This window comes from Phialemonium atrogriseum (assembly GCF_030411735.1).
Source record: "Phialemonium atrogriseum strain 8032-3 unplaced genomic scaffold QBC33scaffold_2, whole genome shotgun sequence".
NCBI classification, from domain to species: Eukaryota; Fungi; Ascomycota; class Sordariomycetes; order Cephalothecales; family Cephalothecaceae; genus Phialemonium; species Phialemonium atrogriseum.
In genome coordinates this window covers 1981578-2006208 of record NW_026848139.1, presented here as the reverse complement: position 1 = coordinate 2006208, position 24631 = coordinate 1981578, and the positions used below count along the sequence as shown (strand labels likewise).

Below are 24631 nucleotides of genomic sequence, written 5' to 3'. Positions count from 1 at the left end.
TGCGTGCCGCCGCCGCCGCCTCCTCCTCCGGGACCCGCTCGATGTCGGAATCGGCTGATGCATGTCAGAGTTGTGGCACCACCCACCAACAAACCGCCCCGAACCAATCCCTCCTTTCCGCGCCCCCCTTTTCACAAGCTGTGCCACCTGTGCCACCTGTGCCACGGCACTATTCTAGCCGATGTGAGTGCAGTGAACCTGCAGCGAACCTGCGGCAGGAGGGAGGCTGTTGTTGAAAGCAATGCAAGAAAAACGGTAAATTCATGTGTTCCGTCTCTCTTCCGTACCTATGATGTGGGGATAATGTGGGGATCATCCTAGACGTGGTAAAATACGTACATCAAAATCAAGGCCCCTCAGATGGCTGGGTACTCGTGCCCGCCCTATGAGTCGAAAACGAACCCAATAAAATGAGCCAGACTCACATGAGGACATATGCCGTACGACGACACGATGACTGAGTTGGTTGCCTTGCTGGTAAATATATGTAGGGTGTGTAGCAATTACGACTCTTCGGGTCCTCCCAAAGAGTAGGAACCAGTGGAACCAGTGGAACCAGACGCAGATTGGAATTGGAAACCAGATGCACATGAGTATTGGGTCAACCCGTTCAAGCGTTAAAAACTGGCACGTAATTACCTCAGGTGCCGTTCAGTGGTGCAAGAGCTCGGCTCTTTCTCGTACGTACTGGGGAACTCTCTCTCTCTGTGCATGGCGTGAGATCTGACGAAAGAGTCGCTCACGGGCTGTATTGCTCCACCTTTTCCCGCATCACAATACAACCCGGATCTGTCCTCTCTCCTACTGCGTAGGGTAAGCAAATGCAAGTAATCTGCAGTTGGCACCCTAAATGCTCATGATTGGACCTCCTCAGCAAAGCCTCACGGCCCCCATGGTGGTGGTCAGCTCCGGGTGTCAGCCCGGTGCAGGACCGAGTCTGGTTGTCCCTTGAGCTTGGCGCTTGGCGGGCAACTCCTCTCTTATCGGCAAGGCATTCTCTCCTCTCGGAAGAAGCGAAATCCAATCTGACGGGCAAGTATGTACTGTGGTAGCGCTTGAAGTCAAATATTGGGGACAGCTACATGGTCACGGGCACCAATGGAATGTCATTGCAGTTGTGTAGAGTGGCACTTTGACTTGACGAGTTTCTGCCACGAGCGACTCGTCCGGCAACCTCGGCCCGTCCGCGGGGATGTACCTCTCCTGCGAGAAGCAGTTCCCGGGGTACAGACCCAGTGCCTCGCGGATGACGGCCATGAGGTAAGGGATAAACCCCTTTGAGTAGTAAGTAATTGCCTTATTCTCGCCCCACCATCCTCAGGGAATCTAGGAGGAAATGGGACGGGAAATTCGACGGGGAATTCGATGGGGACTCCGACGGGGAATCCCACGGAGAATCCCACGGGAATTGTGCTTCGAGATGTCTGATGTGCCGGTCTCGCATCGAGAGAGCCATACACCCGCAAAGACAGCTTTCTCTGTGTGCCAAGTGAGGTGGTATCTAGGTATCTCGGTATTTATACTATCTATCTTTGGGTTAAGATTCAAATATCCTCAATCAAACGCCCGAAGCTAGACAGCCAAAGTGCTGTCTAATAATTACTACCCACCTCGCGAGGCTCTCAACTGAAAGCTTGGAATTGCTCTCTCCCATCATGTCTGTTCCACAAAGCTGCACCGTCCTTGTTGTAGGTGGCGGCCCCGCGGGCTCCTATGCCTCCGCAGTTCTCGCCCGCGAGGGGATCGACGTCGTCTGCTTGGAAGCAGAGAAATTCCCACGGTAATAGCATACTCCTTGATTCTCTCATAGAATGCTACAAAGTTCGTTCTGACTGAGCTTGTCCACGGAAGGTATCACATTGGTGAAAGCATGCTTCCGTCTATGCGCTATTTCCTCAAGTTCATCGACGCCTACGATAAATGGGATACCTACGGATTCCGGCAGAAGAACGGTGCCGCCTTCAAGCTCAACTGGTCCAGACCCGGACATTGTAAGATCTAATTGCCCACTCGGTCATTGCTGGAAGATGTCTTTCAGGTTTCAGGTGCTAACCTCGCAATGAAAGACACCGACTTCATCGCTGCTGGTGGGCCCAACGGATACGCCTGGAACGTGGTGCGCTCTGAGGCAGACGAGCTGCTCTTCAAGCATGCTGGAGAATGCGGTGTCAAGACCTTCGATGCTACCAAAGTGGCAGCCATCGAGTTCGAGCCGCACGCCCACAATGGCACCAACAGTACCAGCGGCACTAACGGTACTTCGGAGCCGGAGACCTCGACACTGGGACGCCCAGTCTCTGCGACGTGGACTCGAAATGACGGTACCTCTGGCAAAATCACCTTTGAGTATCTTATCGATGCTAGCGGACGAAATGGCATTGTCAGCACCAGGTACCTGAAGAACCGGAAGTTCAACCAGGGATTGAAGAACATCGCCAGCTGGGGCTATTGGAGAGGCGGTGGCATCTACTCCCCGGGCACTCACATGGAGGGATCGCCGTATTTCGAGGCGCTGAGTGGTAAGCCTGTCCAGGTGCGAAAAGAAGAAAAAAGAGAAAAAAAGAGAAAAAAGGGGGTGGAGGGGGTGAAGCTGTTGGCAGCCATTGACTAACGAGACACTCTAGACGCCAGTGGCTGGTGTTGGATCATTCCCTTGCACGACGGAACTCAATCCGTGGGCGTCGTGCTAAACCAGGAGCTGGCGACGGCCAAGAAGAAGGAGCTGGGCTCCCCTTCTGCTGCAGAATTCTATGCCAAGATGGTTGACATGGCTCCGAGTGTCAAGGAGCTGCTGTCCAAGGCCGAACTGATCTCGGACATCAAGTCAGCCTCGGATTGGTCATATACGGCTTCGACCTATGCCAGCCCATATCTGCGTCTAGTCGGGGATGCGAGCTGCTTTATCGATCCATTCTTCTCCTCCGGGGTGCATCTGGCCCTGACTGGAGCAATGTCGGCAGCGGTGACCATTTCTGCGGCCATGCGTGGTGACTGCGAGTGAGTTTGAACCCTACAACAACTGCCGCATGACCTTGCTAACGTTGGGCTCCCTGAAGTGAGAGCACTGCTGCAAGCTGGCACTCCAAGAGAGTGGCCGAGAGTTACACTCGGTTCTTATTGGTGGTTGTCGGTGCCCAGAAGCAGATCCGATGGCAGGACGAGCCTGTCCTGTATGACTTTGATGAGGAAAGCTACGCGCGAGCTTTCGAATTGTTCAGACCAGGTAAGTGAGCCCTATCGACTTGGAAAGTAACCATGTAATAACTCGCATCAATCTCTACAGTCATCCAAGGCACCGTCGATGCCGGCCCCAATCCTGCCCTCACCCAGGCAGAAATCTCCAAGACGGTCGAGTTCGGCTTCCGCGCCATGATTCAATTCACTCCAGAGCAAAAGGAGGCGCTTGTTCAAAAACTCAAGAGCCTCGGAGTAGACGGCACTAGTGATCAAACCCAGACCCTCGAGGACATTGAGAGGATCCAGAAGAGTCTCACACCGGACGAGTCGCAGATCTTGGATACTCTTCGAGCCAGGCGAATGCTGCGAACAGAGGATGTCCACACTCTCGATAACTTCACTCTTGATGTCATTGATGGACTAGCACCCAACATGGAACGGGGGAGGCTTGGTCTCGTGAGGCCGAACACGAGGAAGGCGACTAAAGCAGACTTGTATAACATGTCCTTCTTGGACCCCGACTCTGGCCATTTCAGCCTAAATAACCTGGAGAACAAGGCCCCAAGCGCGGAGAAGGGGGATACCAAGGGGCCTATATAGTGGTGTAAATGGCTGAAGTGAGTGGCGACTCGGAGGATGAACAAGTTGGAATGGACGAAAAAGGCAATAATGGTGCAAGTCAGAGTAGTCGTAGGCAGTCTTAGCCGCTCAAGGAGAAACCTCTTCACGCTCTCTGTCTTCATACCTATCTCGCCCCCTGACAGCCGCTTCGTGCTATGTCGGGTATGCGAACATTGATCGGTCTACTGTGCAAACCACTTGGCGGCCTCGCAACCAACCTCTAGAGCGGGCTTTACTTTGACAATAATTAGGACACGACATAAATCGTACTTAGAATCTAATAATCAATTAGTGCGTACCTAGCTGTCTATCTATCTACCCCATCACGCACCACTCCTCAACAACAGGATAAGCCAACTTCCGCCCCGGCACCTTCCCCCTCCGCACCTCCTCCATCCCCTCCCCCACCCTCGCCAACCCCCCCCTCCTAACCTCCCTCGGATGCGCCTCAATCTCCCCCGCATCAAGCAGCCCCTGCGCGACCGTGAACCAGACCTCGGCGAACTCCCGATCCCGCAGCCGCGCGTCCCAGTCGAACGGCGACGCCCACGGTATCGCCTGCCCGAACATGCTGCACACGAACATCCAGTCCGGCGCCACGCTGCGCCGCGTGTGGCACCGCACCGCGAACGGGTCCAGCGCCAGGTACCGCCCGCCCGCCGCCCCGAGCGCCTCGTAGCACGTGCTGGTCGACGTCGTGTCCGTGATGCAGTCCAGCGCCAGGGTTAGGCTCGAGGACGTGTGCGAGCGCACGTCGGCGCCGCAGGTCGGCGAGCGGTAGTCGAAGGTTGCGGCTGCTCCCAGACGGGTGGCGCGCGCTGCGGAGGCTGGGGAGCAGGTTGTTATTGGGGTGAAGCCTGCTAGTTTGAGGACTTGGATTGCTGTGGCACCGGTTGAGGTGCCGCCGCCGTATACCAGCACGAAGGGGCCTTCCACGGTATTATTGCCCTTGGCGTGGGACAAGACCGGATCCGAGTCCGAACCCGCGGGGTTGGCGGAGCCGGCGCTGGTGTTTGACGGCATGGGCAGCTGCAGATATTGGAAAAGCGCCAGCCCGGCCGTGGCCACGGCGGTGCCCAGCGTGGCGGCCGTCACCAGGTCCATGGCCTCGGGCACGTGCCAGACGAGGCGCGCGGGCGCGGCGACGTACTCGGCGAAGGCGCCGTTGTCGCGGCGCAGCGGGTTGTTGCCGAAGGCGCAGCTGAAGACGCGGTCGCCGATCGACGGGGGCCTGATCTTGGTGGCGGCGCGGAACTCGTCCGTGCCTACGTCGGCGCCCAGGGCGACGACGATGCCGGAGAAGTCGACCCCGCTGGTCGCGCCGGGCGATGGGGCCATCTCGGCGGACTTGCCGTCGACGGGGTTGATGGAGACGCAGGCGACGCGCACGAGGATCTCGGATGGGTCGAGGACGGGCAGTGGTGCTGCCTTGTTCAGGGCGACGGTGCCGGGGCCCGTAATTTTGACTGCCGTTTGCACGGCTGGGAGAGGAGACGAGGTTGCCATTGTCCAAATGAGTATTCCCAAGTTTTCAGCGGAGCTGCTCTCTGTTCGAAAGTTGCTCGGGGGGCTATTAAGAGATGGGGTTGATGGGTGTCGGCCTACTCCCTGCACCTTGGAGCCGGAATTCAACTAAACCCTATCTACCTATCCTTTACTAAGGTCCGCCCCAACCGTACGGGACTGTGAGATGGCATTCCATGACGCTAAGGTGTGGCGCTGTCCCAGCATCGAAGCAATGTGCAGGCCCTCATTGTCGTCGCTATTACTCCGTATTACCAGTCTGTACTGCCAGAATTCTTCGTGAATGTCGGGTATCCGGTCAGCACGGGAAATCCTGCTCGGGTTATTCGTCAGCCACTGCACGGAATATTACCAAGGCGGCACGGAGAATTTCCAGAATGTACATACATGTGCCTACCTCGGATGTGAGCAACGGTACTTGCTGACCCGGATGTCTATCCTCTGAACGGAATATTCCCCGGAAACCCTCACTTCTGGGACCGGGGCTGTCACTCTTGCGGAGCCTCCTGCCACGCCACAGGTGGTGTCTTGGGAGACCCACGCACATGCTACAGTCTCTGGCACAATGGAAGTGTTTGTAAATAATCCGCACGCACAGATACTCACAGGTCACAATGAGACCAAAGACACATATGTGTGTGTATGCGTGTGCATGTGCATCTATCTCTGTCTCTCTCTGTCTCTATCTCTCCTTCCTCTTCTTGCGCAAGGACTTTTCGTTGTTTCTGTTTTGAAACGATCGTATACCCAGCTTCCTCACTTGCTTATTGTGGGGTAATTATCCATCCCCTCTTCTACAATGACTACCCAACATGAGTTTGCCGAGGAGCCCATAGCCATTGTTGGGTCGGCATGCAGGTTCCCGGGCGCGTCTAACTCGCCTTCTAAACTGTGGGACCTGCTGCGACAGCCTCGTGACGTCTTGAAAGAATTTGATCCGGATCGCCTTAACCTGCAGCGTTTCTACCACCCCGACGGTGATGTACACGGATCCACAGATGTCCAAAATAAGTCGTATCTTCTCGAGGAGGATAATCGGTTGTTCGATGCCCCGTTCTTCGGCATCAGCCCCTTGGAGGCATCGGGCATGGATCCACAGCAGCGTGTGCTTCTCGAGGTAGTTTATGAAGCCCTCGAATCGGCTGGCGTCACGCTTGATCAGCTCAGGGGCTCGTTGACCTCGGTCCATGTCGGGGTGATGACTGCCGACTACGCCAACATCCAGTTGCGCGATCTAGAAACAATCTCCAAGTATGCCGCGACGGGGACGGGCAACAGTATTCTCTCGAACCGCATCTCATACACCTTCGATCTTAAGGGCCCCTCTGAGACCATCGATACGGCATGTTCCAGTTCTCTCGTTGCCCTGCACCACGCGGCCCGGGGATTGCTCAGCGGCGACAGCGAAGCGGCCGTCGTCGCAGGCGTCAACCTGATTTTTGACCCTGCCAGCTACATCACCGAGTCCAAGCTCCACATGCTGTCTCCCGACTCGCGGTCCCGCATGTGGGACGAGTCCGCAAACGGCTATGCCCGCGGCGAGGGCGCGGCCGCCCTGCTCCTTAAGCCCCTCAGCCGGGCTCTGAAAGATGGCGACCACGTCGAGGGCCTTCTCCGCGGCACCGGCGTCAACTCGGATGGCCAGAGCCCCGGTATCACGATGCCTTTCGCCCCTGCACAGGCAGCGCTCATCCGCCAGACCTATCGCCGGGCTGGTCTGGACCTGGTCAAGGACCGGCCTCAGTTCTTTGAGTGCCACGGGACGGGGACCCCTGCCGGCGATCCCGTGGAAGCGCAGGCAATCAGCGAGTCTCTGTTGGCCGGCCATGGCCACAATCTAGCCACCGAGGAGCCCATCATCTATGTGGGATCGATCAAGACCGTCATCGGGCATCTGGAAGGTTGCGCGGGCGTCGCTGGTGTCATCAAGGCACTCCTTGCCCTCAAGAATCGGACCATCCCCCCCAACCTCTTCTTCAACAAACTCAATCCGGCCATCGCGCCGTACTACGGGCCTCTCCAAATCGCCACGGCGGCACTCCCATGGCCAGAGCTGCCCGCCGGGACCCCCGCCCGCGCCAGCGTCAATAGTTTTGGATTCGGAGGCACGAATGCCCATGCCATTATCGAAAGCTTCGATAACGACAATGCCAATGTAAACGGAAGCTCCTGGGGACAGCGACACGATCACGTCGAAGACGACCAAGACTCGGATCACGAAGAGGGTATTCTGGGCCCTCTCTTGTTCTCGGCTGCATCGGGAGCATCGCTGTTGGCAACAGTCCGCGCCCACCTGCAACATCTGAGGCATCACTCCTCGCTCGATCTGCGGGATCTGAGCTGGACGCTTCAAACAAGGCGGTCCACTCACCGAGTCCGGGCCCATTTCTCCGGTGCATCTCGGGATTCCATCTTGGAAAGCATGGCCGGATGGGTCACGGACCACGACAAAGCCGCGAGTTCCCAGGTCGGGTACCAGCCGCAGCTGATCAACCCGAGCGAGGTCCCGGGGATCCTCGGCATCTTCACCGGGCAGGGCGCGCAGTGGCCGGCCATGGGGCGGGAGCTGATGAAGAAGTCGCCCCTGTTCCGCAGGACGGTCCGGGAGTGCGAGGCCACCTTGGGGGATCTGCCCGTCGCCGCCGACGCGCCCGAGTGGTCGCTGGCGCAGGAGCTGATGGCAGACGGCCCGTCCTCGCGGGTGTCCGAGGCGGAAATCGCCCAGCCACTGTGCACGGCCGTGCAGATCGCGCTGGTGGATCTGCTGGCGGCCGCCGGCATCACCTTCCATGCGGTGGTGGGACACTCATCGGGCGAGATTGCCGCCACGTACGCGGCCGGGATCATCACGCTCAGGGGCGCGATGCAGATTGCGTATTACCGGGGTCTCTACGCCGGGCTTGCTGTAGGTGCCAATGGCGAACGCGGGGGCATGCTGGCGGCCGGGCTGTCGCTCGACAAGGCTCTCCAATTCTGCCGCCGTCCAGAGTTCCAGGGTCGCATCCAGGTTGCCGCCAGCAACGCGCCCCAGAGCGTGACCCTCTCGGGGGACGTGGACGCCATCCATGAAGCGAAGCGGCAGCTCGACGCTGATAATGTCTTTGTCCGCCAGCTCAAGGTGGACACGGCGTACCACTCGCATCACATGGAGCCGTGTGCCGAACCTTACTTGCGGTCGCTGCTCGCCTGCGACATCGAGGTTCGCCTACCGAGCCCCGGCGCGTGTGTCTGGAACTCGAGTGTGCGAGGCGACACGGAGCTCCTCAGGAGGGGTGACCTCTCGGCCCTGAAGGGCCCATATTGGGTGGCCAACATGGTGCAGACGGTGCTCTTCTCCAAGGCCGTCGAGTCGTCCATCTGGCACGGCGGTCCGTGGGACCTGGCCATCGAGGTAGGCCCCCATCCCGCACTCAGGGGCCCCGTCGAGCAGACCATCAAGGCCGTATTCAACTCCGTTCCGCTATACACGGGCACGCTGAGTCGCAACAACAGCGACGTCGCGGCATTCTCAGCCGCCGTGGGCGCCACGTGGGCGCAGCTGGGCCCGTCGTTCGTCGACTTTGACGGCTATCGCGGGGCCTTCTATGAGTCCCAACCACCACCGCCGGCCCCGAGGCTGGTCAAGGACCTGCCCCCCTACTCATGGGACCACCACGACAACAAGGTCTACTGGCGCGAGTCGCGCATCTCGCGGCGATACCGCACCGGCAGGGACGGCGGCCACGAGCTCCTGGGCCGCCGGGCCCCCGACGATAACGACCGAGAGCTGCGCTGGCGCAACGTGCTCCGGCTGCCCGAGATGCCGTGGCTGCGCGGGCACGAGGTCCTCGGCGAGGTGTTGCTGCCCGCCGCCGCGTACGTGTCCGTCGCGCTCGAGGCGGGAAAGCGCCTGGCGGTGGCGGTCGGGGGCGGTGCGAAGCGCGTCCGGCTGCTCGAGGTCGAGAATGTGGATATCCGCCGCCCCGTGGTTGTACCTGATGATAAGGACGGTGTCGAGACCTTGTTCACCATGTGCTTACTGGATAATGACTCTGCTTCTGCTTCTCCTTCTTCCTCCCCAGCCGCCAGCGACGTCTTGCGGGCCCGGTTTGAGTACTACGTCTGCAAGGACGAATCCATCGAGTCCATGATCCACACCTGCAGCGGCAGTCTCTCTGTCCACCTCGGCCATGACGACGCCACGCATTCCAGGTCCGGGGAGGAGCAGGCGGAATGCTTGCCGCCCAGAGATGCGGTGCCCCCAAACCTCGGCAGTGTCGACGGCGGGCAGGTCTACTCCATGTTTGGAGAGCTCGGCCTCAAATACTCCGGGGCTTTCCGCGCTATCACAGACAGCAGTCGCTGCCTCAATTATGCCACGGCAAGGGGCAGCTGGCCCGAGGGATTCTTGAGCCACCACTACGTCGTCCACCCGGCCCTGCTGGACGTGGCCTTTCAGACCGTCTTTGTCGCCCGTGCACACCCGGCCAGCCGCCAGATCACCTCGGCCTTTCTACCGGCACACATCGACCGAGTCCGAGTTAGTCCCTCGGTTGAAATCCTACCACCATCATCTCTCTCGGACGGTGGCGGCAACGTCGCCGCCGAGTTCGAAGCCTGGATCGTCGCGCAGACGGCATCCTCGCTCACCGGAGACCTAAACGTGTACGACGCCGGGACCGGCCAGACGTTCCTGCAGGTCGAGGGCCTCGTCGTCAAGCTGATCGGCGAGCCGGACGCCGCGCAGGACAGACACGTCTTCTCCAAGACGGCGTGGGCGCGCGACGCCTCGCTCGGCCTGGCCGACCCCGTGCGCGACCCCGTCAAGGAAGTCGAGGCCCTGCGCAAGACCGAGGCCACGGAGCGGTTCGCGCTTTTCTACATGAGGCGCGTCGTGGAGCAGATCGGCGCGCCGGAAAGGACCGCGTTCCAGTGGTACCACCAGCGTATGTTCGAGGCGTTTGAGCAGCGCCTGGACGCGATCCGGGAGGGGCAGAATAGCCTGCTGCCGAGCAGCTGGCTGGCAGACGAGGTGTCTGTCATTGAAGATATATACGCCGCGAATCCCGAGTGGGTCGATCTGCAGCTGATTCGTGCCGTGGGTGAGAACCTCGCGGGCGTCGTCAGGGGGGAGACGCAGTTGCTGGAGGTCATGAATAGGGATGACATGCTGAATCGCGTGTACATGGATAGCGAGACGTTTCTCATCAACGATGCCATTGCCGGTGTCTTGAGGCAGATCACTTTCAAGTTCCCGCGCTGCAACATCCTCGAGGTCGGTGCCGGTACGGGGGGCACGGTATGAATTCTGGCTTTCTTTTCACTTTCATTTTCTCTTTGTTTTCCTCTTCGAGTCAGGGTCAAACTTGCCTTGCTAACGTGAGATGACCTGGTATTAGACGTGGAGCGTTCTGAACACAATTGACGACGCGTACGACTCGTACACCTACACCGACATCTCGTCCGGCTTCTTCCAGAAGGCGACCAGCAAGTTCTCGGGATTCGCAGACAAGATGGTCTTCAAAACGCTAGACGTGGAGAAACCACCCTCGGCGCAGGGCTTCAGCGAGCAAGCGTACGACGTCATCATCGCAGCAAACGTGCTCCACGTCACCCGCTCCCTGCACACGACGATGCGAAACGTCCGCTCGCTGCTCCGCCCGGGCGGCTACCTGGTCATGATGGAGACCACGGGCCTGCAGAGCATCCGCGGCCATCTCGTCTTCGGCGGCCTCCCCGGGTGGTGGCTGAGCGAGGAAGCTGGCCGGCGACTAGGGCCGGTGGTGCCCGCCGCCGACTGGGACGTGATCCTGCGCGAGACGGGCTTCTCAGGGGCCGGCACCGTCATGCACGACCTGGCTGACGCTAGCAAGCACACCACCTCGCTCATCGTCAGCCAGGCCGTGGACGATGCCTGGCTGCGCCTGCGCGATCCGCTGTCCTGGATAGGCGAGCTTCGGCCCCCTAGTACCGCTGAGCCGCTGCTGCTCGTCGGCGGGAACAAGCCCTGGACGTCCCAGGTGATGGGGGAGATCCTGAGACTACTTCCGGGGCCGTGGGGACGTCACGTGCGGGTGGCCGGCAGCATCGATGACATCGATCCGGCCGGGCTGACCCCGGGAGTCGGCGTGATTTGCCTGCACGAGGCTGACGATCCCTTGTTCGCCACGCCCATGACGGCAGATCGAATGTCCATTCTGCAGAGCCTCTTGATAAACACGAGAGTTATGCTGTGGGTCACCGGTGCAGGCAGGTCCGGATCCGGGTCCCCATCCCAGATAATGGATCCGCGGGCGGCCATGTTTCACGGCATCGCACGCGTGGCCCCCACGGAGCTGCCGCACCTACAAGTGCAGGTTCTCGGCCTTGATATCGGAGCAGCACCGGCCGCAGTGGCTGGCAAGCAGTGCCTCGAAGCATTCCTCCGGCTAAGAGAGTCGGAGAATGACGACGACGACGGTGACAAGCCTCGGGTTTTGTGGTCGCATGAACCTGAAGTCGAGGTTCTAGCAGACGGGATTTTCATGATCCCGCGCGAGGTGCCAGACAAGGCCCTGAACGAGCGGTACAATTCCTCGAGGCGGGCCGTCACCAAGACTGTGGACGCGACTGATGTTGCCGTCCGAGCTGTTGCGGGACCTGCCAACAAGATGGTGCTGCAAGACGCTGCAGACATGGACATGCAGCCCGCTGATGACGACGAAGATCAAGAGTTGCCGGTTGGTCCCAACCGCACTCGTATCCAAGTCAAGTACTCCCTACATATCCCCTCCGAGAACGGAAAGGGTGTCTATCTCGTCTGTGGGCACCATCAAGAGAGTGACACGGTGTCATCCTCTCCGGTCATGGCAATATCCAACACCAACGCCTCCGTCGTCGACGTGAAGCCGGGGGTGCCCCTGGTCGCCATCGCCGACCATGACTGCACGCCAGCCGTTCTCGTCTCCACCGCCAGCCGCATGCTCGCGCGAGCCATCGCCATTTTGGCAAGCCAACAAGCCCCCCCTCGCCCGGTGTTCCTGTACGCGCCTGAGGAATCACTGGCTACCATGGTCGCCGCCGAGCTCGAGCTCGCGCTCAAGGGAGGTGGCGAAGGTGGCGGCCAGTTCCAGCACGCCTATTTTGCGTCTTGTAGCCCAGACACCCCCGACGCATGGATCAAGATGCATCCACGCGCCTTGAAACGAGCTGCGCTAATGGCAATGCCCCGTCATGTCCAGCTCTATGTTGACTGCGTCGGATACTATTCGTCCGCTGCAGAGAACCCTATGGGCGATACGCTTCGAGCCTGTCTGCCGCCTGGCTGCGTGGCGAGGCAGCTCGACGCACGTCTTATACAGGAAGCAGCCCTTATCTCTGGCCAGGCAGCGGCACTGCTTGAGGGATCATATTTGCAGGTCAAAGGATTTTCTTCCGGCGCTGATGTCAACATCTGCGACTGCAAGCTGTTCAAGGCTGCCGAGCTCGCAGGCGCCTCTGTGTCACCGCTTATGCACACGAGGTTCATAACCGACTGGCAGGAGCGAGAGTCACTACTCCTGACCACCCGGCCTCTCGATCCACGAGGTCTGTTCAAGCCAGATAAGACGTATCTGATGGTCGGATGCGCGGGGGGCCTGGGTCTGTCTATATGCTGGTGGATGATGCGCAATGGCGCTAAACACATCGTCATCACGAGTAGGAACCCGCAGGTAGACGCGAGACTTCTTGAAGACGCACGCCGACTTCACGGTGCATCGCTACGAGTCACTGTCATTGCCATGGACGTGTCCAACAAGGACTCGGTCCAGCAAGTCGTCGCCCAGCTGGCGCAGGATGCCAACATGCCCCCAGTCGCAGGCATATGCAACGCCGCCATGGTCCTTGCAGACAAGCTCTTCGTAGACATGGATGTCGACCAGCTCAACAGCACGCTAGCGCCCAAGGTATGCGGCACGTCGCACCTGGACGCCGCCTTCGCCGAAGTGCCGCTCGACTTCTTCGTCGTGCTCTCGTCGACGGCCGCCGTCATCGGCAACGTCGGGCAGGCCAACTACCACGTGGCCAACCTCTTCATGGCGGGCCTCGTGGCGGCGCGGCGCGCCCGCGGCCGCGCCGGCTCCGTCGTCCACGTCGGCCACGTCGCTGACGTCGGCTACGTGATGCGCCAGGACCGCGGGCGCGGGCTCGAGCAGCACTTCCGCGACATACGCCTGATGCCGCTGTCCGAGACGGAGGTGCATCACGCCTTTGCCGAGGCCGTCAGGGGTGGGAGGCCTGGCGGCGGGGGAGGATCGCACGATATCATCATGGGCCTCGATCCGCCCACCGAGCCGCCCGCACCCGGGAAGACGTGTGTCTGGCTGTCCAACCCGCGCCTGGGACACTTTGTGCCGTTCAGCGCGCTGCAGACGGAGCAGCAGGATCGCGCGGCGACGAACATGGGCGGCGTCCGACGGCGGGTCGAGGAGGCCCGGTCCGAGGACGAGGCGGTGGCTGCGGTGCTGGAGGCTTTCTGCAGCAGACTGGAGTCGATCCTGCAGCTGCCGGATGGCAGTGTCAAGGAGAATGTTCGGCAAGCCGTCATTGGGTTGGGAATCGACTCGTTGGTGGCGGTCGAGCTGCGGACTTGGTTCCTCAAGGAACTGGGGGCCGACGTGCCTGTGGTTAAGATCCTTGGAGGTGACACTGTCTTGCAGCTGTGTACATTGGCGGCTAAGAAAATGATGGCCAAGAATATGAAGAAGAAGGCTCAGGAGGTGGTGGTGCAGCAAGACGTCTCCGAGACAGAAAATACTACGCCTGCGGATTCTGCAGTTTCCAGCAGAGGAAACAATTCCAGCGAAACGGAAGCGTCGTCTAGCACCAAGACGGAGCTCAGCGACGCCGATGCCGCCTCGGAGCGCTCCAGTAGCTCCCCCGCAGCCGTGGGCGCAGTCAAACCGCCTCACGAGACGACGCACCACCAGCAAATGTCACCAGCCCAGGCCCGCATCTGGTTCATGTCCAAGCACTTCTTAGCAGACCCGGCGGCCTACAACATGGTTTTTCATTACCACGTCCAAGGCCCCCTCAGCATGGCCCGACTTCGACATGCGCTCCACGCGACAACGCACCACCACGACTGCCTCCGGATGCGCTTCTATGCGCGCCCGGGGGACGGGGTTCCCATGCAGGGCGTCATAGCTGCGCCCGCCTACGACCTGAAGCATGTGCGCGGGGCGGACGAGAGCGACGTGCACAGGGAAGTGGGCCGGCTCAAGTCGAGGGCGTGGGATCTCGAGAACGGGGACACGTTTGGGGTGACGGTGCTCAGCCGGGGCGACGCGGAAGAGCAGCACGACATCGTCTTCAGCTACCACCACATCGTCATGGATGCCACGGGCTGGCACGTGTTCATCCGTGACCTGGACAGGGCGTACCGCATGCGTCTGCTAGACAAGACCGCGGCAGGCTCCCACCTTGAGTACTCCGCGCTGCTGCAGGAGCAGGAGAAGTCGGGCGCGTTCGACGAGCACCTCTCCTTCTGGCAGGCCGAATTCGAGACCCTACCCGAGCCCCTGCCCCTACTACCCGCCTTCGCCCGCCTACCCGCCCGCCCCGCAGACCCGACCGGCGAGGGCAGCCATCACCAAATGCGGGAGCTCCAGCCGGCGCAGTTCGCGGCCATCAAGGAGACATGCCAGGGTCTCAACATCAACCCGTTCCACCTCCACCTGGCCGTCCTGCAAGTCCTGCTCGCCCGCCACGCCGGCTCCGAAGACGTCTGTCTCGGCGTCGTCGACGCAAACCGCAGCGGCGACGCGCGCTTCGCCCAGACGGTTGGCTGTCTCATCAACATGCTCCCCGTCCGCTTCCGCGTGCCGCGCCACGCCGCCTTCTCCGACGTCGCCCGCGCCGCCTCCGGGAAGGCCCTCGCGGCGTTTTCCCACGCCGCAGTCCCGCTGGAAATGGTCCTGGATAGGGTGAGGGCGCCCCGGTCGCCGGACTGCACTCCCCTGTTCCAGGTGGCCGTCAATTATCGCACGGGCTCGATCGACGACCTGCCGCTGGGCGATGAGTGCCGGATGAGGTTGGCGGGGGGGAAGGACGCCGAAGACCCGTACGATATTAGCTGGGGCTTTATCGAGGGGGGTGCGAGGTGTGCCGTGCAAATGCACTGCCAGGCGGCGTTGTACAGCCGTGAGGCCTGTGAGGCCATGCTGGACGAGTATTTGGGTCTGCTGGAGAGGGTTCTGATGGATCCTGAAGTGCGGGTGGATCAGTGCGGGATTTGGAATCACGATATCCCATCCACGGTATCCACCGCCACTGCCACCGGCGGAAGACTCGATGGCCGGGAGCCTGTCGATACGACCCACCCGCCGCAGAGAGAGATAGAAGCCGCCGATGACGAGATGACCGTGGGCGAGGGTGAGCTGCGGCTCCTGTGGGAACGCGTCCTTCCCGAGAGCGAGACGCGCATCATCGCCCCGTCCGCCGACTTCTTCTTGTCCGGCGGCAATTCACTGCTGCTGATGCAGCTGCAGGCCGCCATCAGGGAGTCTGTGGGTGTGGCGGTGGCGACGCGGGCCCTCTACGGGGCTAGTACGCTGCGGGAGATGGCTCGATGCGTCGATGAGGAGCGACACCCGTGCTGAAGGGATTGGTTGAGAATCAGAGAGAGACGTAAGGGTTATGACGGGATTATATATGGGGTCTGTTGGCATGTACTAGTCCTTTGGCAGTATTAAATTGGCTAGGGAAACTCGATTCTTCCAAATCGGTTTTATTTCAACTAGCTACCAGGCACCATCCTAGGAACTTCATTTTCCACCCTTACTAAGTTCTTGTCCGGGGACATTACAAGACACCACACCCCCTATGGAGTTGAGCATGTAAAGGATAAAGAGGGAGGAACGACAGAAAATGATTAGCAAGAATCCTGTATTTACTACCATGTGAGCAAGCCAAGCTACATAGAGTTTCAACCAGCCGCCTTGGTATCGAAGCTAGTAATATAGTGATGATAGGGTAGGTAGGGTTCGTCTAGTTCCTGGGGGGTTTTGTGACATGTGGTAAATGGATGAACTAGGCCTTCCTCAGGGCTTAACCAGTAACGAATCAAAATATCAAATCTGTGGATAGATTGATTCCTATATAACAAATCAAGATTCTGGCGAAGAAAATAGGCCTTTCTTTTGACGCATCGAACCTTCTGCGCGCGTGAGGGCGGTTGAGTTGCTAATCTTCATTTCTTCACCCTGACGTTCTACCAACGCTGTTCCAAGTCCCCTCTCTAACTCTCTGGCCATCCGTTCATCGCTCACAGCCCACGGCATGGGCTGTAGTTGCTTGACATCGACGATCAGGTTCTCCCTGCCGCCGTCCATCTTGAACGGCGCCTTCACAATCACCGGGCTAGGCGTGCTCTGAATAGCACTTTGACTGCCGCCTCCACAGTCGGATCGCCGTCAGGGCGAGTAGGCCCGCGAGCACCGGCAGCACCTCCTCCCGGGGCTCCTGGCGCTCGCACAACGCGACGCCATCGACGATGCACACGGCCTAGACTGGCCGCGGAGGTAAACCGTTATTATCCGAAGTCGTTACAACCGTATCGTCAGCGGCTTGGGCGGCGGTCCTGCCCTTGATAATACGCAGCCTTTCTCCTTGCGTCACGGGGACACTCTCTGGGAGGTCATCAGCAGCAACAGCCCATAGCACAGGGGCTTCAGAATCAAGGTCTGCCACAGCTACACCAAGGCTACCAACAGCAGCAGGGGTACGGACAGCCGTCGGTTTACGGGCAGAACCAAGGCTACGGGCAGCAGCAGGGTTACGGGTATCAGCAGGGTTACGGACAGCAGCAGAGCTATGCGCCGCAGCAAAGGCTTCCAGCAGCAGCAACATCAACAGCAACAGTATTACCAACTCGCAAATATAGGCAACCAAATGCCGCCGGAACTTGCCAAGCCGCCGGAGCAGCAGCAGTTCCCCGCAGCCGACCAGCCCGGGAACCCGAATAATCCCGGCGCGGGGGGCATCGGCGCTGCAGGTACCGGCACCCAGGGGTCGGCGGGTGCACAGAGCCTGGCTCAGCCTCCACAGCAGCAAGGCGCTCCGCAAGCCATGCTGCCGAATACCCTTCCTCTGGGCGGTTCCGGAAGTGGGTATATTCGCTGATGCGCCCTCCTTTGAGCAGCGGTAGTGTCTCGCTACTAGTATTGCCACCACTATCACTGCTGCTACCACTACTAACCCTAGTGGCTATGGCTCGGACTTTCCTATTAATAAATTGGCTTGCGTTGTAATGTTCCTCTTTAAAAAAAGATTCCCTCTTTTTTTCCCCCTTTTTCTTGGGGGCATTATGCCTTCTGTAGAAATCATCCTCATTTCTCCTGACAGACTTGCAGGCACTCCGTTTAATCTATCTTGCATCCGGTAAACGTCTATGTCTCAATTAGTGCTCAGCTGTTGTGCTAGTTACTTATCTCAGTAGACGTAATTCCCTGCATCAAGACTAACATCTCAGCGTTTCTCCTTGAGCATCGCCGATTACGTCTCCCCTCACAAGGAGGCAGACGTTAGGTGGGTGTATGGAGCATGAGGTCGGCGCACAGGCCACTTTCCATCTTGGGGCAAGCGGCGGGACCTGCTAGCGATCAAAGGTATAAGTAGCTATCCTAGTAGCCAAATACAGTATAGCTGGGTGCATGGTCTAGGGGTATGATTTTCCCTTCGCATTTACATGTGTACTGGGAAAGGTCTCCGGTTCGAATCCGGATGTATCCATTTTTTTTTTGTTAAAATCTCACATTAACCAGTAATCTGAAATCATTTTCTCTCAGCTGCCAATTCCTTCACTTTTGATTCCTTCACTTTTGACCTCTGCATCTGCACTTGAAGCTGATAAATGAGAAAGAAATGAGTTTACAGTGCAGCCTGGCAACAAATCTAAGCATTCAAACATGGGGCGCCTTGTGATTGAAGAACAACTACAACTTGGATTAAAGCAGCAACAACTTAGAGTCTTGGACAACAGCTGAAACTCTCCAAGCCTAGATTGCTGTGTCATACTTGACTGTTACAAAATGTTGTCGTTTTGGGCTTCCAAAGCAGCCAAAGTCGGATCATATCTCTCTATTGTGAGCGATGAGACCCCCCTCCTGAATGCACAATGATGACAAAGCCCCCCAAGCGCCGGGGAGTGGCTGTGCCATTCCAGGCTGGTCCCCACCACTTACATTGCTCACATGTTCCTCAAATAAGGACTCCCACACTACAAAGGTCATCCGCCGGAGAGCCGTGTGTCTCCGCCACTATGCCATCTACCCAGCAAGAGCTATTCTTCTACAACGGCGACGACTTGGGGTTCGAAGACCTTACCAATTACAAGCCGGGCGGACTACACCCCACCATCCGGTAATATCCTCCCAAAGCCCAGCACCTGTGCCAGCGACGAAGCCAAGCAACCGAGATATCATATCTCCCAGAAACTGGCGTTTGGGGCATTCTCGACAGTCTGGCTAGCTCGTGACCTCGCCGAGGAGTAAGTTAGCGCCCGCAGGCTTGGGCGAATTACGACTAGTCAACGCTGGCTAACAATATACCTAGAAGATATGTTGCTGTGAAAATCTGTCGTGGATCCGGACAACTGGTTCGGAGCAGCGAAGCGAAAATCCTCACATAAATTCAGCAGAACGGGCGAGGAGAGCCAGGTTACGACACCATCATTCAAGTATATGATGTGTTTGCCATACGGGGCCCTAATGGGTTCCACGAATGTCTGGTAACTGAAGTCGTCGTGCCTCTCAACGAGCTAGGTATTCGACAGAGATGCTCGTCTCAGAAAGCGATTGAGCAGTTGATGAGTGGATTTGCATTTCTGCACCAGGAGGGGCTGGTACATGGAGGTACTAATTATTGACTAAAACCAATGACCGCATCCCAAGGGTCAGTTGGTATGAAGGCTCAGCGACTAACAATGTGCCTATAATTAGGCCCCAACTATGCCAACTTCGGTATCGCAATACCACAACTGCAAGATTTCGATGAAGAGGCGATAGCAGATCACTTCGCAAACCCTGTCGTTATCCCGGTGATACCGCGTGATCCGTCGTCCCCAAGAGACTCGATACCGACTTACATCACTGAGTGTGTCTCCCTGGGGTCTTTCCTCGCGGATAACCACTGTTTTCCTCCAAGCGAGGAGTTCCGTCTCAAGACCTTAGACTTTGGAAGGGGTAAGGTAGCATCTTCTGTATGCTCTGATTACAACTCTCTAGGGCGTCGACTGCCCCTAGACGCTCTGGGCGGCCTTGCTAACGGTCTGTATCCCATTAGCCTACTGGACAGATAAAGAGATCACGGAATTACCAGGCGCTGCCCCTCCCATGGTTCGGCCGCCCGAGGTCTACATTTACAGTTTGTCCGACGGAAAAGTCGGATCCATCTGGAGCAAAGAAGCAGACATCTGGGCAATCGGGTGTATCGTAAGTCATTCCTACCAAAATCTTCATCCCCATGTATAGATGGATGTATTGAACAGGCATACCAATCAAGACAGGAGGCGAACTCCTCTCACCGGAAGGCGATTCCGAGTACCAGCTTTACCAGGCTTTGCAGCTCGGCGGGTCGCCACCGAAGGAGTGGCTCGAGGTTTGGGACTTGGAAAAGCTCTGCGAGAGGACCAGGGGTTGGAGTCAGCCAGTGTTGCTGTCGTTCGATACGGACCAAGCCTGGGAATCTCGTAGACCGCAACGCGACCCTAAGAGCGAGGTCTTCCTCGATCTCATTCGGGCAATGGTTAAGACAGAGCCAGGGAGACGAAGTCAGATAGCCCATCTCCTTGGTCATGCGTTCTTCTTAGGGGAACCTAGCACAAAGACAGGTCCGTGACAGCTAGCAACAGCGGCTGGGATGTGATTGAGGGTTGAGACCGGAATTTGTCAGCTTTCTGCTAGTCGTCATTCCCTTCCGCGTCCAGTCTTTTTCTGGCCATTGACAAATTCTGGATTCCCAACACCCTTCTCAGCTGTGCTTCCTGTTCATCTGTACTGGTTTCCTCCACGGCCATCAGCTCCCTTAGCACCGCATCCTGCTCCTTATTAAAATCCTCTCCGAGCCGTCCCATACCTATGCTCTCCCACAGCTCTCCCTCGTTTGCTTTGTGGAATAGAGACTTGTTTTGGGTAGGTGAGTGGGTGATGACGAAGAGTGGGTGATGGCGAATGGTTGGCACTTGATTAGTATTGTACTGCACTTCGGCACTTCAGTCGAGGTGGAACATGTGGTTATAATCGTTATCATGCTTCAGGTCATAATGGGATGCTATTTATAGGTGTATATGGCCCCATGAGTTAATAGATCGACGCTGCCGAGGTGTAGAATCCTAACATTATCTATAAAACCATGGACCAATCCTCCGGCTCCTCTGGCTCCTCCAACTCCCCCAGCTCCCCAGGCATGTACACCCTCCTCCACAGGATCTTTCCATTCTGCGGGTCCATGATGGCAGCGTAATGAGTGTCACTATTCGACACCTCAGGGTCCTGCAAGACAGCGAGCACATCCTCGACCGCGACAGCCCACTCCTGCCGGCGGAGCTCCCTCCTCCGCCTCGCCAGCGCCTCGCGCACGATCTCGTCGACGCGACACTTGCGGTCGATGGACGACTGGATGATGACGTCCATCCCCGTGGCGGTCTCGTGCTCGGCGAGGTCGCGCGCCGCGGCCTCGAGCGCGGCGGCGTTGTCTTCGTCCGTGCAGTCGTGGTTGCACCCCACCAGCAGCGAGCCCGACGCCCGCACCGACGCCGTCCGGTGGTCCTGCTCGACGAGGTGCGCCGCTTGCGGCGTGCAAAGAACGAGGTACGCCGACGTCGAGGGCGCCGATGAGAGCTCCGCAAGGGTGCGCTCGATGCTGGGGAAGTCGGAGGAGTCGTCTGGCTCGGATCGCTTCGCCTTGCCACCCTTCTTCCCCCAGCCCCCGAACTGGCTCTTGTCGCCCCCACCTGGCCCCCCGGCAGCCTCGGATCCCACCCGGGGGATGATGTACGATCTCAGCACAGAGGAGATGGACGGCCTGCGCCCGAGCACGACCAGAAGCTGGTGCCTCTTAAACGCGAGCCGCTTCCGCCAGGTAGTAGAGTCGTGATAAGGGCGGAAGTTGAGGCTCAAACTCAAGCCCTCGCGCACGCCCGTCAGGACGCCGACGTAGCCGAGGTAGGTGAGCGAGGTGGCGACGACGGGCCCGCCGGGGCGGCGGACGAAGTCGAGCTCGACGACGATGTGGCGCAGCGGGTCCATGGCCCAGTCGAGGGTGCGGAAGTGCAGGACGCGCGACTCCCAGGACGCGCCGGGAACGCGCTCCTCGACGCGCACGCCGCCGCTGGTGCAGCCCATCAGCAGGTCGAGGAGGACGTTGAAGGCGACGAGGAGGTGCATCGGCAGCCTCGTCGCCTGGGCGATGCCCCTCAGCTCGGCGTTTTCCTCGTCCGAGTAGACGCGCCGGAGTATTCGGGGGGCGAGGAGGTTGATTAGCTTGGCGATGGGCCGCGGAGCGATATCGGAGACGAGGGTGGTGAACAGACTCTCCAGTTGGGAATTGTTGATCTCGGGCAGCATTTCGGGGACGACGTGCGAGTACCTCTGCTCTGGCGGGAGAGAGAGATCGATTGTGAATTTGGGCGGCTGATGGCCAGGGCCCGACGGATTGCTGAGGGCATCGGGGATCAGTTCCTCGCGACTAGTGTTGACTTTCGAGTTCTGTAGGCGGCATTTCCGAACAGGGCGCTCGCGGAGACCAATTGATTCCATCGTTAATTAGTTGGCTAATTAATCCCTGAAGAAGTTTATAATTGCAAAAGTCTGCATCGCCCGAGAGATTGAAGCAGATGGAGGAGTTGTATATTGTTAGTTGGCTGAAGAAAGCCAACTGACCACAGAATTATCCACGATGCTTTTTTTGTTTTGTCGCAGAACTAGGCCAAGGCAGGGGGGAGGGACTGGCCGTAAGTTATACTGCAGCCGGGGACGCTGCCTGAATCTAAACTAGGTACCCGCCCAACCAACAGAAGTCCCCGCCCCCACGCTAAAATCGGTAGAACAAGGAGAATTACGCATAAGCCACCCACTCACTCACTGACGGCTGCTAGAATTGTATTCTCTCAAATTGACTTTAAACGGTATCGTACTCGGCTTCAGTAGCGCCATGTATTGTCCTCAAATCACTGCGAATAGTTAGTCTTCAGAACAGCCATGATTATCACATGGACTGGTCAAATGCAGGAGATATAGCGCCAAGCTAATATGACTGGATTAGTGACTGCAGGTCGGTCAAAGCAAGCCACCGAATGAAGGCTCAACAATTTCTCACAAAGGGCGCCTTCGCCAGCGCCGTCACCTGTATGTCCCATATACTCTTCCCCAACCTCACAAGCTCCGGCCCGAACCCTTCAAGTATCTCCTCCACGTCCGGGTCTCCAGCTCTAAGCGCCTCCTGATACTCCTCATCCGACCCAAACGTCGCCGCCTTCCACCACCCCTTCCATGACTCCACCGCCAAGACTGCCTCGGGGTGCCGGCTCTGGATGTCGGTGGCGACCATGTAGAACGACGAGCGCTTGGCGTGGTGTACCGCGGGCTTGAACAGCCTCACCTGGGCGAACCCGCCGAACCGCCGCAGCAGGCACGCCGTCTGCCAGGCCTCCACCTTGTGCAGGAGGACCACCATGGCGCCGCCCGGCCGGACGTGCTCGAGCCCCAGCGCAAGCTGCGCGGCCGTCAGCCGAGAGGCCTCCCGCTTCTCCCGGTGCGCGGGGAGCGCCGCCGCCACCGCCTGACGCCGGACGTTGCCGTCGCAGATGACGAGGTCGAAGAGCTGCGCCGGGCTGAGCTGGCGCGGGAGGAATTTGTCGGAGTCCGGATGCGAGGCGGGTATGTCGGTGACTCCCATGTCGGCGGCGAGCATGGTGATGTCGAGGAATTTGGTCGTTCTGTTGGGGTGTTTTTGCAGGAGGACCCTATATCCGCCGTCGGAGAAGGGCAGGCTGAATGCTGTAACGTGGGCTTGCGGGTTGACGTCCAATGCTGTCTTGGTGTAGCCACCTGGAGCCATGCAAATGTCCAGTACCGTTGGCTGCTCAGAACCAGTTACTGGGAGTGTGAAAACTCCGGTTGACTGTTGCATCTCCCTCCCGATCTGCTTCATCACTTTGTAGAATATTTTCGCCGTCTTCGCGTCTCGATTATTGGCAATTTCGCGCTGTCTATGGAAAAACTCATCGCCCTCTCGGTTTTTCCATCCCTACACTCAGCATGTCAGCATCAGCTAGTCAGTCAGCTAGCTAGAGTTGTTTGGTTGCTAATTACCTTCTGCCGGAGGTCAGTCAATCGCCGAAATTCTGGGACTTTATCAAGTAGATACTGCGTTATGGCCAGCGATAGATGGGTATTCCACTGAGTGGAAGAATCTCGGGATTTTTGTGCGTCATCCTGGGTGATATTGTTGGCTGAAGCATCGCCTTGGGAGGCGGCGTCGGCTTCGAGCCGTGTCTCTTCCATCAACTGCAAGAGCGCTGCACGAGCGTGGATGATTCGGTAAGAGACTAGCTGTCACTGTTTTTTTTTTTGATAATAAGAATGGCTGGGAAGTTTGGTGTGGGATGTCGGCCAGCCAAGGGACGGCTCTCATAGCCAATATATAACTACATATGAGCGAAAGGCATCCAGACAAGGCCATGGAGGCCACCCCAAAATGGACGCGCACCTTGTTAATAGGTACACTCTTTGTTATCCGTCACGCGCGGCATCATAATGTGTCAGTCCATTGGCCAGCGACAGAAGTGCTGTTTGCCGAAAGGGTGGCCTCCTGCATTTGCAGCTTACTAGACCTGTTCATTGGATATGGCCTCCACAGGATGGCACAATCTGGGGGGCCCTCAAGAAAGACCATCCGCTGCAAGCAGGGTTTCTGCATTGGTGAGTCATACAGCCAACACCAATCAGCTAACCAGGTTTTGCAAAGAGCCTTGTCAGTGTATTCGAACACCAACAGGATTGCCTCCAAGTACCGCGGCCTAAACCTGCCAAGGAAGTCGTTTGTTGGGCTCTAAGGTTCGTGTAACGGTTAATTGCTGCAGAATCTCACATAGTAAGCCTGATTATGTTTTTTAACAATTCCCTACTTTGATACTCTCTACTAGTAGGATGCTACAGTATAAATGTCAATAGGGTAACCAGCGGCGGAAGGAGGGGGGGAGAGGACCAGGGGGGGGGGCGCCCCCCCCCCCCCCCCCCCGCGCGGGGGTGGGGGCCCCCCCCCCTTTGTTGTTTGGTGTGTGTGAGATGGGCGCTGGGCGCGGACGGGTCGG

General features: G+C 58.3%; 6 protein-coding genes and 1 non-coding gene across 7 annotated transcripts; 4 read left to right on the top strand and 3 right to left on the bottom strand.

The window, feature by feature from the left end:
• The first annotated feature begins 1489 nt into the window (after positions 1-1489).
• On the top strand, positions 1490-4057 carry QBC33DRAFT_525255 (uncharacterized protein). Its single transcript, XM_060426799.1, has 6 exons — positions 1490-1780; positions 1852-1991; positions 2067-2519; positions 2625-2997; positions 3057-3223; positions 3284-4057. Exons 1-6 carry the CDS (start codon positions 1656-1658, stop codon positions 3775-3777), a joined length of 1752 nt encoding a protein of 583 aa, XP_060288166.1. The 5' UTR covers positions 1490-1655; the 3' UTR covers positions 3778-4057.
• On the bottom strand, positions 4046-5586 carry QBC33DRAFT_616127 (chaperonin 10-like protein; the record flags this gene model as incomplete). The annotated part of the gene is made up of 2 exons (XM_060432657.1): positions 4231-5586; positions 4046-4075 (listed from the first exon to the last, which is right to left on the bottom strand). The coding sequence occupies exons 1-2, from the start codon at positions 5302-5304 to the stop codon at positions 4046-4048; spliced, it is 1104 nt and encodes a 367-aa protein (XP_060288165.1). The 5' UTR covers positions 5305-5586.
• A 361-nt stretch (positions 5587-5947) lies between these two features.
• QBC33DRAFT_616126 (uncharacterized protein) lies at positions 5948-16253 on the top strand. The gene is made up of 2 exons (XM_060432656.1): positions 5948-10600; positions 10701-16253. The coding sequence occupies exons 1-2, from the start codon at positions 6122-6124 to the stop codon at positions 15918-15920; spliced, it is 9699 nt and encodes a 3232-aa protein (XP_060288164.1). The 5' UTR covers positions 5948-6121; the 3' UTR covers positions 15921-16253.
• A 1713-nt stretch (positions 16254-17966) lies between these two features.
• QBC33DRAFT_t16 lies at positions 17967-18051 on the top strand. Its single transcript has one exon. It is a non-coding gene; the product is annotated as a tRNA-Ala (tRNA).
• A 1144-nt stretch (positions 18052-19195) lies between these two features.
• Positions 19196-20157, top strand: QBC33DRAFT_511431 (uncharacterized protein; the record flags this gene model as incomplete). The annotated part of the gene is made up of 4 exons (XM_060425840.1): positions 19196-19220; positions 19260-19502; positions 19615-19751; positions 19822-20157. 4 exons carry the CDS (start codon positions 19196-19198, stop codon positions 20155-20157), a joined length of 741 nt encoding a protein of 246 aa, XP_060288163.1.
• Positions 20158-20560: 403 nt separating this feature from the next.
• On the bottom strand, positions 20561-22244 carry QBC33DRAFT_171676 (beta subunit of N-acylethanolamine-hydrolyzing acid amidase-domain-containing protein). The gene has a single exon (XM_060422333.1). It carries the CDS (start codon positions 22074-22076, stop codon positions 20661-20663), a length of 1416 nt encoding a protein of 471 aa, XP_060288162.1. The 5' UTR covers positions 22077-22244; the 3' UTR covers positions 20561-20660.
• Positions 22245-22425: 181 nt separating this feature from the next.
• QBC33DRAFT_592726 (uncharacterized protein) lies at positions 22426-23906 on the bottom strand. Its single transcript, XM_060431695.1, has 2 exons — positions 23631-23906; positions 22426-23565 (listed from the first exon to the last, which is right to left on the bottom strand). The coding sequence occupies exons 1-2, from the start codon at positions 23820-23822 to the stop codon at positions 22621-22623; spliced, it is 1137 nt and encodes a 378-aa protein (XP_060288161.1). The 5' UTR covers positions 23823-23906; the 3' UTR covers positions 22426-22620.
• Positions 23907-24631: the final 725 nt, after the last annotated feature.

Coding starts and splice junctions, on each gene's coding strand:
- QBC33DRAFT_525255 (XM_060426799.1), top strand. CDS start 1,656: ATGTCTGTTCCACAAAGCTGCACCGTCCTTGTTGTAGGTGGCGGCCCC. Junction 1,781..1,851: donor GAAGCAGAGAAATTCCCACG/GTAATAGCATAC, acceptor TGTCCACGGAAG/GTATCACATTGGTGAAAGCA. Junction 3,224..3,283: donor TTTCGAATTGTTCAGACCAG/GTAAGTGAGCCC, acceptor CAATCTCTACAG/TCATCCAAGGCACCGTCGAT.
- QBC33DRAFT_616126 (XM_060432656.1), top strand. CDS start 6,122: ATGACTACCCAACATGAGTTTGCCGAGGAGCCCATAGCCATTGTTGGG. Junction 10,601..10,700: donor GTGCCGGTACGGGGGGCACG/GTATGAATTCTG, acceptor ACCTGGTATTAG/ACGTGGAGCGTTCTGAACAC.
- QBC33DRAFT_171676 (XM_060422333.1), bottom strand. CDS start 22,076: ATGGAATCAATTGGTCTCCGCGAGCGCCCTGTTCGGAAATGCCGCCTA.
- QBC33DRAFT_592726 (XM_060431695.1), bottom strand. CDS start 23,822: ATGGAAGAGACACGGCTCGAAGCCGACGCCGCCTCCCAAGGCGATGCT. Junction 23,566..23,630: donor TGACTGACCTCCGGCAGAAG/GTAATTAGCAAC, acceptor TGCTGAGTGTAG/GGATGGAAAAACCGAGAGGG.